Genomic DNA, 18,206 nt, shown 5'->3' on the forward strand with positions numbered 1-18,206 from the left:
TCCAAAGTAGAACATGCCTGTGAGATTTTTCATAAGCTGAATGGCATAAAGCAAAGAAGCAATTACCATTAATTTATATGGAAAATTTTTTGAGTGCTCCCAGACCCCAGAAAAATAACCTCTCAGGCTTTTCTGTTAACTTAGGACACATCTTGCTAATGGATGCACAAAATAAATAGAAATAAAGCACAGATGTTCACACAAGTTCAAAGCTCTGGCGGCTTGATGTTGAGATGCTAAGTGTAGTTCCTGGGGAAGGGGCTTGGTGGGGCCACTCTGGCTGCTCCGGGTACGCGCTGCCCCTATAATGGCTCGCTACCAAATGCTCAACGCTATTTTTTGCTTTTCACCTTTTCATAAAAGTGGAAATCTTCTTCTGATTTCTTTCAGGTAGCAAAAACAGGTGCTAATGTAGGTCTTTTGTAAAAGCAACGTTGGCATAAGGTGAACTTTTGAAAAGCAGGAAATACTTATATGTTAGCTGAAGCTCTGATATGGGTCTCCTTGGCAAATCTGGAATAAAATGAGATTGGTTGGTTTGTGTTTGGTTGTTTTTTTTTCATTTTATATTAAAGCATTTTACATGAGTTTCATTATAAGAAGTCATAGCCAGCATTTACAAAATTTATTCTACTGTAGAGGTCAAAATACTTTATATCCTAAAGAAACTCAATTACATACACACACACACACACACACACATCCACTCATGCATACAGATAAATTTGGTTTTCTTCCCATTATATGGCGGTAAGATGAGAACTCTATCTGTTTTAGTCTCTTTCTCATCTGTACTTGACCTGTTTCTCCTAGGGGCCGTGGGGGTGCCATTCCTCCTCCCCCACCACCTGGACGAGGTGTACTCACCCCTCGAGGGACTACTGTGACTCGTGGAGCTCTTCCAGTGCCCCCTGTAGCAAGAGGTGTCCCTACCCCACGAGCCCGGGGGGCACCGACTGTGCCAGGATACAGGGCACCCCCTCCTCCAGCCCACGAAGCTTATGAAGAATATGTAAGTACCCTTGAGAAATCAGTGGTTAGGAAGAGTTCAACTGATTGGATAATAGGCTAACGCTCAAAGACATTCAATACCATGAATGTAGCAGATGATGTTTGTTGCAGAAAACAAAGGTCATTTGCAACAGAATTTAAGCAGAGCGTTTAAACGAGAGCATTTTGAGAAAAGCTTTTATTTTTCAAGTGCCATGATTGTTGGTACCGGTTAAACAGTTTGCATTTTAAGAATCAAACTATCTTGAGGTTTTCTTATTCTTCAGAAGAACCATCTCAAAATGGAAATAATTATGAATATAATGTAAATTGTCATATACTCATAAGTTTCTTCTGGGACATGTTAAAGAATGACATAAAAATCACTCAGAAGTATTTGACAGATATAATGTGATTGTACTATAACTTTCGGTAATAATGTAACACCATGCGACTGGTCTTTCATTTAAATATTCTTGCTCTCTCTTTCACTGTATGAAACATACAGGAATGGCAGATATGAAGAATTCAAAAAATATAGCATAGGCATCAGAAAAGCGGTGTCTATAAGCATTTCCCTCCCTTCCCAACCTCTGTGTCACTTGGTACACCGTTTGACCTTTCATCCAGGTCATTAATATTCCACTGGTCGCATTACATTCTAGTCCCCGTGACTAGAATATTATGAAAATTATAAAAAGGGACAGTTTCCTATTCCCTTGTGTAACCATCGTAAATCTACTGTAAATGTTAAAGTTAATTGATGCAAGCCAGTCATCATCATATGAAACAGATCCATTTTACCTTTAAACTTTCCAGCATGCTCATCCCTGGTCTAGGTGTTTCTTTCACTCAACCACCCATATACATGCTGCCTTTGAAATGTCCTCTGTAAATGGTTACTTATTAAACATAAACTCTTAAAAAATAAATAAATAAATAAACATAAACTCTTCAAGGACAGTTATTGTCACATGCTGGACATTCCAGACATATAAATGTTTAATGAACCCGGTTAACAACCAAGTAAAACTTACTCTAAAATAAAGTGAACATTATTGATAGGTGTCACCAAGAATGTATTAGTGCTTAGAGTATGTTAGTATTTAGGAATAACATTACTGCTTAATACAGAACATTGACGAATATTTGCAAGAGCGAAGAAAATTAAGTTTAAGAAATCCATTTCTACTGGAAAAGGGGAAATGTGTTCATCTAAAGTATATTTTATATTAAAAAGGTCTCTTAGACAGTATCAGGTGTCAATATTTAACATCTTTTGACAATCTTAAAATTGCAAAATTAGAAACAGAAAATACCTGTAAACAAGACCATAGGTCAGGAAACACAGAGCCTAGACTTGATTCTGCCATTCTTTCCTGAGACATATGTATGTATGAAATAAGTACTTGTTAAATGAATGAACTAAAAATCCACAACAGGGATGATGGGTTGTTTTGTTTTTGTTTTTTGTTTGTTTGTTTGTTTTTAATCTCCAAGAAATCTACCTCTGCCATCTTTATGTACATTGTTACTATGGTGTGTTTTTATCTTCCAAATAGAAGTTTCAACAGTCAGATCTTTATTTCAAAAAGCAAAAGAGAAAACCTTTTCAGGTAATGCGGCCAACATTGTTATTAACCAGAAAATTTACAAGGCATGTGAAATTTACAGGGCATGTGAAAGAGAATAAGATTGGCAAAACATTGTGGCTTTGGTGTAGCTAAGAAAACACTGTAGCCTTTCGTGTGCATTCCAGTATAGGTCAGATGAATCACTGGACTGCAGACCCCGTAACAGAAAGCTACAAAAGTATGAAGAGACTATAGAAACATGAGTGAGAAAGATTATATTCTGAATGGGAATCTAGGAGGAGGGTAGTTCTTAGAGTAAGTAAAGGAAAATATGTCAAACCACATAATCTGAATTTTTTACATAGATTTTAAAGTATCCAGTCCCTTACTCAGTCATTTACTTAGCCTCGCTCTTATTTTAGGCACTGTTCTGAAAGTCCTGGAGATGTGGCTGTGAACAAAACAGACCAAATAGCTGCTTCCATAAAGTTTACATCTTAGTGGGAGGAGACAGAAAGCAAACACATATCAATAACTGAACGAAGTCATGCCAGGCAGACATAAGTGCTCTGGAGAGGTGGGGGGAGGGCGATACTGTAACACGGGCTGTCGGGGAAGGTCTCTCCGCAGGGAAGACTCGCACAAGTGCCTCGTGAAGCAAAGGTCCAGGCTCAGGGGCTGCCTCCGTAAAAGGCATCCCTGGTAAAGGAAGCAGTGGGCACAAATGCCCTGAAATGGAACCCGCTTGGGGGACATTAAAGCTGGAACAGGATGTGTGAGGCGGAGGTAGTAGGGAAGGTCAAGGGATGGACAAGGCCAACTCATGTTGCTGTTGGAGTTTTGGGCGGGAGAGTGACATGACCAGATTTACATTTTAAGAGGTTTATTCTGCTGACATCGTGGAGAACAGAATATGGGGTGAGGATAGGCACAGAGTAGAAACAGAGACGGATAAGTGACTCCTTGTAGTATCCCCCACGGACAAAATAATGGCTTGGAGGGAAGAGAAGAGATCAGCATCTGAGAGCATTGGGGAAATGATCTGTTAGGATTTGATGATGGGATGGATGTAAAACTTGTGAAAAAAGAAACGAAAAGGAATTTTTTGTGAAGTTTCTGTGAAGTGCAGGTTAAACTGAACCTTGAACTGAACGAGTGGGTTAAATCGAGGGGTCATTTGAGGAGTGCCGGGGAAGGAAGGGGAAAGTCAGTTGTGTTGCTGGGGGGCAGGACCTGACTGGAGAAACACACAGCAGCAGCCCGAAGTTTGTGTTCTCACCACGTCACTCACTGTGTCATTTACAATCACTTGGAGGCTTGGATTTCCCTTTCTACTGGGAAGGGGCAATGTGTTCATCTACCATATCTTTTATACAATATCAGGTGTCAGTATTTAATATCTTTAGACAATCTTAAAATTACAAAACGAGAAACAGAAAAAATAGTCTCCCCTGTAAACCGCCCGCAGGTCAGGAAACCCAGAGTCTAGTCTTGATTCTGCCATCTCTTTCCTGAGACGTGGTAGGCATGACATAAGTACTTACTGAATGAATGAATTAAAAATCCACAACAGAGATGGGGGGGTTGTATGAATATAGAGTCATGAGGTCCAGTAATAGCAATGCCATCAGGCCTTAAGAAAGGTCTAGAACAAGGAACTAGAAAATTGTCAAGAATCCTCACATCTCATCTCTGTTCTCTGAGTATGTTTCTCTTTTTTTATTTAAATTTAATTAGCATACAGTACATCATTAGTTTCAGATGTAGTGTTCAGTGATTCATCAGTTGCATATAACACCCAGTGCTCATCACATCACCTGCATATATGTTTCTGTTACTTTCATCTACAGACTGGATTTGTTGGCTTCTCTGATCAATGTATGTCCACCCTAGGGCTGCCACATTCGTGACCAGTTCTCGTCACCCACAGATACTGACTGGTTTGCCCGTCTCTTAGTCCTAGTCTAGATCCCCAGGTTGAGGGAATCATATTCACCCAGGCTTGTCAAGTGTCCAACACTGGTCAGTCAGCTATGACTAGAGGACAGTTTCTGGAAACTAAGTCAGGGATCTACTACTTATCAGCCACCAGTGCCAAGGATAGGGTGAAGGTCAAGTTCACACATTACAAGCATGGTTATTGGGAGCCCAACCCCAAGGATTTTATGGGGAGACACTAGTTTTCAGAGAAGGAGAAAATATTATGAACTTGGCAGATATCCTGAGATAGATCTCCGATAACGTACTCTTGGTAATAGGGAAAAGTAGATAGCTATTCTTTAAAAACCCTTTTATGACATGTTTTATTAAAACCTGTCATACGTCATATTTTAATTTTTTCCCTATAAACAATGAGTATGTACAGAGTTTAATACATGGCTGATAAGCTGCTGAGAGCAATCTTTGAGGTCTCAGTACCAAGCTCAGATTAACACTCAAGAGCTGCTACTTTCTGCTCTAATTTTAAACTATTGATTCCTCTGTAAGGGGTAAGAAAAACAAAAGTTTAAGTGTCTCAGTAACAAAATAATAGCACCATGCTGAGTTGATGGTAAAAATCTCAAAGGAGTTCTTAACTTTCAGATAAAATTTCTTAGAAAAGGTTCCCTTTATTATAAATGACACTGTGAGCCAATTCTCTTTTCAGACTTTTCTTTCTCCCCTGCTGGGTCCCAGCATTAAATTTCTGACCACACAGAATGTATATAGGTAATCAAATCCACTCCTTGCAGCTTGCCTGACAAGCAACAGCTTACAGTAAATGAGATTGCTTTTAAAACCATCATTAGTGTTGGCGAAGTCTAAAAAAAAATATATGAATTTTGGTTTCATTGTTACACATCCTAATCCAGACTTTAAATATTTTAGTTTCTTTTCACTGACTTCCTACTAAGAGGTACATTTAAATTTTACAGATCCATCATCGTGATTGAAGTAGATCTGGGGAATTGAGGAGTAGAGTTTAAAAAATCTCCCACATTTCAAAATATGAAGCCGATCAGCTCTATCAGTGGGTAATATGTTAAGAGAGCGTAAACCGAAACATAAACTTTTGAATGCCTACCAGGTTCCAGTCACTATATTAATCCACTTAATCTCGTGATAGCACAACAACCAGTTACCGATGAACTATTTTAGTAGATGAGGAAACTAAAGCTTGAAATTGAGACTTGCGTGCAGTTTGCAGTCTCCAGACCTCTGTATCTTTGTCATCATAAGGTATCCTACATTGTGCTTGGCTGACAGAGAACTCACACGCACAGTGGAGACCATTTGTACTTCATACCTCCCGTCCAGACCGCTAGTCCGTGTTTGAATCCCCTCAGCCATATCTACGACATCTCCCAGCCCCACAGGAACATCTCCAACTGTAGAAAACTCAGTATCTCCAGAAACTAGCTGCTGGAAATATAAAAAGTGACGAAGAAATATAAAAAGTGATTGAAGAAACACTGCCTCTGCTCTCGAAAGCATGCCATCCAGTGGGAGAGACAGTCTAACAATTAACGTACAGGATGTAATTGCTGCATAGGACTCTTACTCTACCTTCTATTAGAAGTAATTTTTGCTCTTATCTTGTCTCACAAGATTTAGACATCCTAAAGGAAGAAAGTATTTCTTCAATTTATTTTCTGTTTGCAGTAAAGAGAGTTATCGCCGTGGCATTGGATGTTTTAGAAAACCTCTAAGAGGGCAAGGAAGACAGCAACAGCAGACCAAGATGAGCAAGTATAGCTTTGACAAGCAGAGACAAGAGGTAGGAAGCTCCAGGCAAAAAGGAATGATAAGGGGGAGGGCACAAAGAAGGACCTTTCGAAGGAAATCTAAAGAATCTGGGAGAACAATTTGGGGAAATAAAGTTCATTTCAGATAGCCATGGATATAATACAGGATTACAGATGACCTCAAAGGCTGAGGTTCTAACATTATTGACTGTAATTAAAGGCTATCTGAAGATTTTTGAGCAGAAGATAAAAAGTTGGGGGAAATTCATAATTCTCAATTGTTCATAATTCTCAGTTTTATAATTCTCAATTATTAGGTTGGGTTGGAGAACAGAGTCAACAAAAGAGAGACGATTTAGGGTATCAACAGCAGCAAGGCTGAGATGTGTCCTTGACTTATGTAAGCATAGGAATGGGATTGAAAGTATCAAGGCCAAAGATAACACTGAAAATGAGAACAGTAGGGTTTGTGACAAGTGGATGTGAAAGGAATAGGAAAATCAGGCAAGGCTTACACCAGGTATGCTCGCATGAGGAGTGGGAGTGCGACAAGAGGGAGCGCTGGTGAGGAGGGGCAGGCAGTGAAGAATGGACTTTGAAGCTCAAGACAACTCCCTTCCAAGGCTCATCCATGCGCTGACGGGGGCCATGTCTCTGAGGTGCAGAAATAAGGTCTTTCACCTGCTATCAGTGGAGATCACTTCCCCACCTGTCACACTTGCCCTTGGGTCAGGTGACATTAGCAGACAAGGCTATTTGTGAAATCACGCTGAGCGGAGTTCATTCACCTTGAGTACGGTAGTACATTTTTATTTGTATGATTCCAGGAATACTCTTCCCATCTCACCTGGTGTCATGACACAAGTCCTCATGGACGCAGGTCTGACTATTACTTAAACTGGGAACTCCGACACCGGTGCTGAAAGTATGTGGCTAGTGGTGGAGAAACATGGTTCAAATTGTACGGGGCCAGAAGTGTTCTGCCAAAAACTCTTCTATATCATTCGGATCATGATGACAGATCTGAGGGAAACTTGGTAGAGGCTTCCCCAAACCTGACAGTAATCCTCATAGTCTAGAACGTAACCACTAATGAGTTGTGAAACGGAAGGAAACTTTCAAAAACCATCAATAATAACTAATGTTTTTCTGTCACATGCTAGAGGAAAAAAATCTGAATTTCTTCTCCTCTTTACAGAAAATATTATGAAGTCGTTGTCCTATTAAAGGTGATCAAAAATTATGCCTTCAAAAAAATAAGAAAAATAATCTAGGGGTATATTAGGCAGCTAGTTAATAAAATAATGTTTGTATTTTCAGTTTTTAAAATTTTCCAATTAGTCATGATTGCTTTTGTCATTCAAAATAAATATTCACTTTCATGCCTAATACATAGTCACAATTTTGTAACCTTTTTTTAAAGATAGAATGCAAAATTGTGTATCTTCAGGACCCACAAACTCTTGGTCTGTCCGCTATAGAAGAAAACAATGGCAACATTTATTAGGAAAGTGATGGTATATGTAGGACTTGGGGGGGAGTATTGTTTAAAGAAAAAAGCTGACTGTGTAACCTTAGCTTCTTTCCGGTACTGAAGGTCTGTTCTGCTGCGCTCTGCTGCCGCCGTGTCGGTAGTGTTGATAAGGCTGCTGTTCCTTGTGGAGATGCTCTCTTTTTAACAAAGGTTTCAAGGGAGAATTAAACGTGCAAATAAGCACACACAATTTCCAGAAGTGTCCATTAGACCATCACTCCCTATAAAAACATACTGACAACATAAGCATTTGCTTAAACACTCTTTTGTAGCTTATATGTTGGCGCAGCCTAAAGATCAAAAACAAAACCCTCAGGTGCACAGAACAGTTTCCTGTTTCCAAAGACCTAAGTCCAATTAATCTCTAAGTTACCTCAAATTTTTCCCAACAGTTAATACCCAGATATCAAAATGGTGTATAGGGACACAAGAAAGCAAGAAGAAATGTCAGTTCAGTGCTACGTGAGAAATTTGGCCATGTATAATCAATCATGTTAACCTAATTTATAAAATTCATTTTGACAAATTTTTGAAAAGCTTTTCTTTCCATCAGTCTTAACTAAGCCTATCAGCATTCGAGCCCATCCTGTCATCTGATTACAACTCTGAGGCATCCTTCCAGTAACAATGAGAGAACTAGAAAACTCACTGGTAAATCAATAGTCCTTAAAATTTCCATAAATGAGTTCAGGCTGCCAACCTTCAATTTCATGTGTATGGAACATTTTTTGACAGGAGAGGGAAATAAGTATTAAATGATAATTGAAATCAATTCTTGTGCCATTTTTGTGGAAGGAAAGATTATGAGCCTGATCCATAATGTATTTTGAGGGGAGCCACGTGTGGTGGTTTTCTGTATAATAGCCAAGAGCCTTCAACCAACGAAGGGAGATTTTTATTAGAGTTTCTAGATTAGATATTTGTATTCCATTAAACATTCTTGTTTGAGTTTCATGCTCTAGTCTCCTCTTAGTAGAGACTAATTTACCAGAATGCATTGTAGGATTTTGTTTTTTGAAATATAACTAATATTTAAACTAACCCAAAACGTGTCAGGGTAATGAAATGTTTTTTGAAATGATAGGATGGACATAATACGGCTGTGGTTTAACTCTCCATAGAAAGGTAGTAGTTTTTAAGGACTATTAACATATTAAATTATTTCCCAATAACATAAGACAACATCCTCTAAAATCGTGCGCCTTTTCCTTCTGAAGTTGAAGCTTGAATAAGCCATCCTTCTTCTAGCATTATGTTTTAGACTTTAAGTCATCTTAGAACAGATGCAGTTTCTCCTATTGGCTACAACACTTAGGATTTTATCCAAACCTGTACCTTATAATTACCATGATGACTAATGTCTTTTATAACACAAGGATGAAAATAAGTTTCCTCCGTGTGCCTTTTTTTTTTTAAAGATTTTATTTATTTATTTGACAAAGAGAGAGAGACATCCAGAGAGAGAGGGAACACAAGCAGGGGGAGTGGGAGAGGAAGAAGCAGGCTCATAGCGGAGGAGCCTGATGTGGGGCTCGATCCCATAACGCCAGGATCACGCCCTGAGCCAAAGGCAGACGATTAACGACTGAGCCACCCAGGCACCCCCCATGTGCCTTTTTGAGATGACTTAGCTGATGGAAAATATTATAAAGTATTTTAAAAGTTTCCTCTCAGCTCTGCTTCTACCGTCTTTTTGCAGTGTCTGCTATAGACATAGGGAGGAGAGCAGTGGCAAAAATGCCCCAAACTGCCACTTCAGCCTTCAGGAATTCTACCGTTCTTTTGTTTTTCACATTATTAATATATTTTAGGTCATCTTATTTCTTTTTTTTTTTTTAAAGATTTTATTTATTTATTCGACAGAGATAGAGACAGCCAGGGAGAGCGGGAACACAAGCAGGGGGAGTGGGAGAGGAAGAAGCAGGCTCATAGCAGAAGAGCCTGATGTGGGGCTTGATCCCATAACGCCGGGATCACGCCCTGAGCCGAAGGCAGACGCTTAACCGCTTAACCGCTGTGCCACCCAGGCGCCCCAAGGTCATCTTATTTCTATCTTTGCTTCATACACATGGCCTAAGGATAAAAGTGAATGGAGCCTGAATTTCCTTCTATAGATATGTTAAGAGGCTGTGTTGGGTACAAATTAATAGTTTGTATATCCTTTTTTTTTTTCTGAGTTGATTACGATTTTGATGATTATGTCCCCACTAGAAAAAACTTAAGACCTTATACAGGGTGACAAATCAGACCTAAGAATCCTAAAATCATTTTTCTTTTGCCTGCCAAAAAGCAATGTTCTATGTGTTTTGCCAACACCACCCTTAATGTTTTCTGGCAAACAAAACTTAGTTAAAAACCACTTGCCTAGCTAGTTAGATTGCCAGTGGCTTTTGCAGAAAAGCCAAATAGGAATGGTTACATAAGATTGAGTCCCTGTCCATATTTTGGCCTTCTTTCCCTGTGGATCCCCCCCTTTAACTTGAAGATAGTAGGGGCGCCTGGGTGGCTCAGTCGTTAAGCATCTGCCTTCGGCTTGGGGCATGATCCCAGCATTCTGGGATCGAGCCCCACGTCAGGCTCTTCTGCTGAGAGCCTGCTTCTTCCTCTCCCACTCCCCTTGCTTGTGTTCCCTCTCTCGCTGGCTGTCTCTCTCTCTGTCAAATAAATAAATAAAATCTTTAAAAAAAAAAAAACTTGAAGATGGTAGCTTCTAAATCTTCCCATCAATCACGAATCTTTGTGATTATTTTCTGTAGTATCTTATGAGTTATAGGCTTCTCCTGGGGAAGCTACAAATGTTCTTTGCAATAACTTTTAATAATCTCAGCATTTGAATTAAGACAATTTCTCTTCAGTATTGGAAATGGGAAACTGTACTTTCCCTTTATATGAAACCATGTTGTGGATGAATTCTACCTTATATCTCTTAGAAACAAAGTAGAGAATATGCCACTAATTGGCTTTCTTTTTTTTTTTTTTTTTTTTCCGTATCCCTTGATGTATTTACATGCATGCTTAGAACTGCTGACCTACAAACATCCAGGTAAAGTGATCTGTTCCCTGTTTTCCCCTGCCATGGATACTAACAGAGCTGGAGAGCATTGGGTGCAGCTGGTGTGAGGGCTGCAGAGAAGGTTTAGGATGCAGAGGACGAGCAATTTGTTCTCTCAGGTGATCTTTTCTTTCTTCTTCTCAATCTCCATAAATAAGTCCAAAACCTTCCTTTTTTTTTTTTTTCTCTATTCTTGGTGTAGAAAAATTTAAATTAAAAAGCTCATTTGATATGAGTCATAAGGATGTGTGTCATAGGGAAGGAAAGAGATTTTGCTTTTAATATCCTGTTGTTCTTCCCCTCCTAGCAGTATAAGATGTAACCACTTGAAAAGAAAAGCCAATGAATGTCCTTTGCTGTGATTTCAGCCCATGTTGTAATTTCTGTTACAGGACAATATTTTTTATTAAATAATGTAGCTGAAATGTATGCCTTTGCAGAATAATAAGTAACTAGCCAGAATAGTAACTGGTACCCGCCACTGATATGTTCATCTGGTCCACACAAGTGCAGAACGCCAGCTGGCGTCCATTCTGCTTGGTCAGACCTCAGATCCAATTGGTTGGGGCCTGAGTCATTCTGGCTGTTAAATATTGTACCACTTCCACTCTGGAGAAATTCTAGTAGAAATATAATGTAACAGGGGCGCCTGGGTGGCACAGCGGTTAAGCGTCTGCCTTCGGCTCAGGGCGTGATCCCGGCGTTATGGGATCGAGCCCCACATCAGGCTCCTCCGTTATGAGCCTGCTTCTTCCTCTCCCACTCCCCTTGCTTGTGTTCCCTCTCTCGCTGGCTGTCTCTATCTCTGTCAAATAAATAAATAAAATCTTAAAAAAAAAAAAAGAAAGAAATATAATGTAACAGACTTTCCCAAATAGGCAAATTAAGTCACCTAAGCTTAGCTATCAGGAGGATTCCTTAGCCAAACCATTGGGGCATTTGTCCAAGCCAGAGGGTTCACGGCACCAAAACCTCTTCTGGTCACAGTCACAGCTGATGGCTCATGTGACTTCAGAATTCCCAGTGCTCTGTCTGTCATCATGCTGAAATTCATCACAGCCTCTTTCCTGGACAATGGGTCCCACATCTGTAGAGAGTGGGACATGATCTAATGTACCTCACCTACCTCACTCCACCATTTATGTAGTGTCTCCTGAATGCAAAAAAAACAAACCTTACACTTTTGGATGTTACAAAGAGTCTTATCTAGCCCACTACTTTATTTTATGTTGACAAAATGAAGGTTGAGAGAAGGAATGACTGAACTAAAGTCACACACCTGGTAATGCTAGTCATAGGCTTTCTGACTTTTCTTACAATGCTTTTTAAAATAGATGTTACAAAGAGTGGGAAAATCACAAATGCACTGTCTCATGTATCTTCCAATTAACTAGACTCATCATCCAGCACCCATGTTGAGGTTCAGACTTTTCTAAAATTCACAAGGAGTAGATCAAGAAGATGACATATGAAAATGTCCGAGCCCCCACCCTAAGCAAATCTACCAGCGAGGTTTATGGGGTCCAAATTTCTCTTGTTATTGTGTCTTCCCTCATCAGAAACATGAAAACCTTCTAGAAGTCACACATATACACACACATGCACACATGTGGGTGAGCGCACGCAGGTGTATATCCTCTGTATTTTATTTTATTTTATTTTATTTTATTTTATTTTATTTTATTTTATTTTATTTTATTTTATTTATTTTTTTAGTTACTGACACTCCCAAAGAAACCAAGAGCAAAAGATAAACTAACGGGGGAATTCTAGTTTTCTTTTATTTATCAAAGTAGCTCCTTCTTGGAAACAGGATTTATAGAAATCATGTAAGGGTTTCCATTTCTCATGATCTTTCTTATTTCCTTCTAAAACTCTACCCAGCAGTACAGAGTTAACAATTGTGGAGACAGGAGCAAAGTCTACTGTCACATAGAAAACATACCCAGAAGGTAGGAGAAGGTTTTAGGAGATATCTCTGTGGATTTAGTAGGTAAAACAGTACTCATTAAGCCAAAACTGACTCCTGTGTTTGAAACCAGATTTTTACCAAACATGTCCATTCCTTTTTAGCTGCCACAAGTAAGTTAAAGCATTTTTTTTAAAAAAAGACTTTTTTTATTTGACAGAGAGAGACAGCCAGTGAGAGAGGGAACACAAGTAGGAGGAGCGGGAGAGGAAGAAGTAGGCTCCGAGCGGAGCAGGGAGCCCGATGTGGGGCTCGATCCCAGGACTCCGGGATCACACCCTGAGCTGAAGGCAGATGCTTAATGACTGAGCCACCCAGGCACCCCAAGTTAAAGCATTTTAAGCAATAAACTACAGAATGGAAATACACATAAAGCTTTAAATATAATGAAACAAAATATATATTTCATTTCAAACCTAGATCACATTTAAGATTTTCTTTTACATAAGAAAATATAGTCTTAAAATTTGATACAGAATATATGATAGCCTTCATTTGTAACTTAGACGGCAAATAATGAGCCCAAATCAATCTACCAAATCCTCTTCATCCCAGAAAACAATCTCCATTAAAATTTCTTCCCAAACTAACAGGTTTCATCCAGCTGTATTCCCCTTTTTTTTCTATTCTAAGCTCCTTACAGGGTTTATAACACCATATTTTCTCTTAACACCACATTTTCAGCTTTCATTTCTAAAGCTGTCTTAAACCTTGACTCTCCCTATTGACCTATTTGTTTGAGAGTTTCCAGTTTTTTCCTTTCAAACAGTACCTCTCTTCCTACACCCATGCATCTAAACCATTCAGCAACATCTCCCAAGTTAAGATTCTTCCCGATTTGTCTACTTCTGTTTAGTGGAACCCCCAAAACATAAAAGTCATTTCTTGATTCTTTCTTTGCTTTTGTTTCAAATGCTAAACTCAGATGAGTTTTCCTAAAATGCTAACTTGATCATGTCACTTCTTTGTTAAGAAACATCGAACTCTTCCTATTGCCTAAAATTAAAAATTCCAACTTCTTAATTTTACATACATAATATTATGAGACTATAAAGATAAGTAACTTCACGGGCTTGCTGTTAACTGTGTTTCATTTCCAAATGAGATTTTGACCAAGAATAAAAACAAAAATAAATCAAAAAGCAAGAGAGAAAAATCCTAAATTTATACAGCCAATATGGTTAGCAACAACTTTAATATGTATCAAATATACTGTGCTGTTTACTCTTAATAGTATAATTCTTGATATATTAAACTCATATATATTCTTAAAATATTAAATTATATTGTGCCATTTGATTCAATTCAACTATCTATCGAATGCCCATTCTGTAAAATGTTAATTTCCACAAGAGGGATGAGGGATTAAAAAGGTGGTCACTTTAAAGGGGTATCTATTGTATGTTAGGGATTTCACATGCATAATCTCAAAGTAAGAAGTATAATCCTTGTTTTTCCATTGAAGAGATTTGGGGCCAAACGTTAGATAAATCTGTCAGTCACAGTCTGATAGCAGAGCCAGACAGGTCTGTCTTCAAAACTAACACCGTGTTGGATATACGGATGTAAAGGCAAAGCTCCTGGCTTTAAAAGGGTGATGGGTAACACACTTCGAACAAAATCAAAGCTTACAGGTGCAGAGCAGAATGCAGTTTGTGAACGAGGACTCAAGACTTCATTGTTAGATACATACTGATATTTTCCTGACCTACCTCACAAGCTGGGTATAAAGTAGTTATGACACCTGCTGGAAATCCCATTAAACTAAACATGTCTGTAATATATTTTTTTTTAATTTGCCTTGCTTCCACTCAGGTCGAAGAACTAATCAGTTCTAATGCTATTTGATATAGTGCAAATATAGGCATTTAGGGGAAAAGCAACCAATAATCTTCAACTTTATAGTAAAGATAGAAAAGACTGGAGCAGTTATATGCATACTAAAGTTCTTTGGAAATCTAGAACATTAAAAGTAGCGAGAAAACCTAACAGTGATAATAATTATTATTATAATAATGATAATGGAAACAATTAATATAATTAAGAACTCACTATGAGCCAGACAGTATGCAAAGTTTTTCACCTTCAGCATTTAATATTTACCCTCAACATTATTTTGCTAGTATTATTCCCATTTTATAATCGAAGAAACTGAGGTTTGAAGAGGTTAAGTAGTAGGCCCAAAGTTAGCTGGCTAGCCAGCCAGCGGCAGGGCCGGTATACATAAGTAAGATTCCAAGGGTAGTGCCCATAGTCTCCAAGCTGTAACAGCACGGTACTTAACACATGGCAGGTGCTTGCCTAAGTGCTACACACACACATAGACTCGAGTGACCTTCCCGGCAGTTCTGGGAGCTAAGTACTATTCCTTTCTTAGCTAGGAAAGATTCCGTGAAGGGAGAAGTGTAGTAGCTGAGCCAACATGATCCAGGTAAGGAGCGGCAGAGCTGGGATTTCACACCAAACAGCCCGGCTCCAGCCCACCCTGCTCTGCTGTCTGTGAGGAAGCATTTGGACAGTTAGTTGCAAGTGATACCAATAGAAAAGAAATGAGTGGAATATTTCAAGGAACCATCTAGTAAGTCCTCCTGGTCTATAGTGAACAAATGAAAACAAGGACTTTGCAGGGGCGTGGGGAGACTTGAAAGATGAATTGGGGCAAAGTAATAAAATGAGTTGTGGAAAAAATTACTGGAAGAGAATTTAATCATAAGTTGTTAGGACTGGCTGCAAGTCCCTGAGACATCTCAGGATTAATGTAGCTGTGCATATCAGCGGGGACTGTGGCAAGTAGCTGCCGGAGACAAGAATCACCATTGAGGGCCTATGTACTAATAGAGTAGAGGTGCAATGGTTAAGAGGGGACAATGGGAGACATTATGGAAGATACAGTAAATCAATTAGACCAAACTACTTCCAGAATTCTGGTCATTGTTCAAAGGACTTTAGGTAATCTAAACATAGACTATTATTCAATATTATTTATTTTTGTCTTAAAAGTCATTTATTTCAGAAAATACCTGTCCTTTTAAAAAATTATATATGGTAATTAGTTTCCTTCTTCCAGCTTTATTGAGTTATTTCGTAGAACACATATAACATATTTGTGACATAGAACACACATAAGCATAAGGTGCACAATGTATATATTACAGAACCGTTACAATGACGTTAGTTAACACTTCCGTCCTCTCACATAATTACATTTGTGCGTGTGGTGGTAACATTTAAGATCTTCTCTCTTAACTTTCAAGTATAAAAGAAGTATTATCAATTATAGTCAACATTCTCTACATTAGATTCTCCAGATCTTATTTATCTTATAGGTGGGAGTTTGTCCCCTTTGACCAACATCTTCCCATTTCCCCTACCCTCTCAATATTATTTTTTTAATCACACCTCTTTTCCTTTTTCCAGTGTATCTATATCGTCATAAAAGCTTCAGTTAGGAAACATTTCAGACAATTGTTTCTGAAAGCCACAATCTTTAAATGAGATTTTAAAAAGATTTAGAAGAGAAAAATGATATTTATTTTTTTTTACTCTAAGTAAGATAATATAATGTAGTCATATCATGACTATGGATTTTTTTCAGCCAAATGTTTTGAACCGCTTTCTAAAGAGATGTTTTAAACATAATATCATAACACAGTGGTTTTTACACTGTTTTTTTTAGAAGCATCCATCTGTCATGGGCAATTTTAGCCCTTGCCCCAGTTACATAATAGTGAGAAACAAGTGTTTTATTTTGTTTTGCCGGGTAGTTTTGTATTTATTATCTCAGAAGTTGGTTCTCGTCTGTGGGACCTCTGCAGCCCCTCAGGGGAACCGTGTGGGGCTGGGAGAGCTGGAGGCCCTAAGGGAGCTCACCCGGCTGGTCAAAGAGGGAAGCACAAGGCCCACAGGCATCTCAGGTGAGGCAGAGGGAAGAAAAACTAGGGCTTTCTAATTCCTGGAAAGACTCTCTTCCTCTTCCATGTAGCCTCCATTGAATTTTCTATTTGCTCTCCTAGGAGAGTATGAAGAAGATGTTCTAGAGGAATTGTGGAACTGTCATTATCCTAATATATTTTCGGGTCCCTTCCAACTCTCTGGCTTCCTACCTTTTGTCCTGTTCCTTCAGGTCCTTCAGACAGACCAGAATCAGGCTATCTAGCCAGCACACGACACTGTCGGTCCAGCGCAGGGGTCAGCAAACTTTCCCAGTAGAGGGCTTAAAAGTAAACGTTTTTCGGCTTTGCGGGAAATACAGTCTGTGTCATAACGACCCAGCTTGGCCATCGTAGCACAAAAGCACCCTACACAAAATGCAAATGAGTGGGAGCCCCAGGGTTTCAGTGAAACTACCACCTTTGGTCCATGGGCCCTAATTTGCCAACCCCCAGCCTAACGCGTAGCAGGCGCTGTATTTTATATTTATCTCATGACGGGTATCAGAATCAAATTTATAAGGAACATATTTCTGCAATGACCGCAAAAAGAAGACCCTGGAATTTGAGCTTATGTGAATTACCTGAGGCCTTTCCTCTTCTCGTAGGAGCTGAATATTAAAGAGGAGGGATAAAACATCACCTAAAACCATATCAAATTCACTCCATCAGTCGCCGTCAGAGATGGCAGTTTGCTTAGAATTATTTCCATTCCGAGCCCCTCCCGCCCTTTTCATTTAAAGATACAGATGTGATGCAGCACGCTGCCAAATTGCTTACTAAAACAGCTGAATACCATTAAAGGAAAAAAAAAAATCTCATTTTCAGCGGAGCTTCCGAAGGCTGGGTGACGGAGGCACTGTGCTGGTACACGTCTTGCTAAATGATAAATGAGCTTGGCTCCTCATAATTTTTAGAAGAATGTAGGTACAGTAATACCAATATTCTATAAAGCTACCTACTTCTGATGATAAATTCTCCTGTGTCACCTCACTGGTCGTGCTATGTCCCTGCCATTTGTAATAATCTAGTATTGTAAGCTGCTGTCAGATAAATATTCACACAACTACACCACTTGTTTCTCCTGAAAGAACCTGTTAGCCATCGTGCTTCAGACAGACTCAAATTTAATGCATCCTTTAAAAAATGTATTTGGCAGTAAAAATGTTGTGAAAATTGATCTTGTTATAAAATTTAGCACCTTAGATTTGACATTAAGGCCACTTAGAGACTTCAGCAATCAGTAAGGCAGAGAGGGAACAACTGAATTTCAAGGTAATGGTTCGGAGGCCATAAAGTGAGAAATTGGAACAGGTTACAAAACCCAATCTTTCAAGTTGGTCATTTATTTGTCAACTACTCTAGCTCTAGGATACTCCACATATACAAACAAATAAATAAATAATGCTCGCTCACCGGCGTTTTTCTCAAAT

The 18,206-nt window shown here is 38.9% G+C and overlaps 1 protein-coding gene across 2 annotated transcripts in view; it reads left to right on the top strand.

Moving 5' to 3' along the window:
• Nucleotides 1–18,206, top strand: part of KHDRBS2 (KH RNA binding domain containing, signal transduction associated 2) — a 541,301-nt gene that overhangs the window by 364,569 nt on the left and 158,526 nt on the right. For both annotated transcript variants that reach the window (XM_045803086.2, XM_087856979.1), the window contains exon 6: nt 814–1,012. In XM_045803086.2, the coding sequence (XP_045659042.1) occupies nt 814–1,012 (199 nt within the window). The remainder of the gene's footprint in view (nt 1–813; nt 1,013–18,206) is intronic.

The sequence above is a fragment of the Ursus americanus genome, chromosome 29 (assembly GCF_024610735.1).
Source record: "Ursus americanus isolate L20-20 chromosome 29, mUrsAme1.1.p, whole genome shotgun sequence".
NCBI lineage: Eukaryota > Metazoa > Chordata > Mammalia > Carnivora > Ursidae > Ursus > Ursus americanus.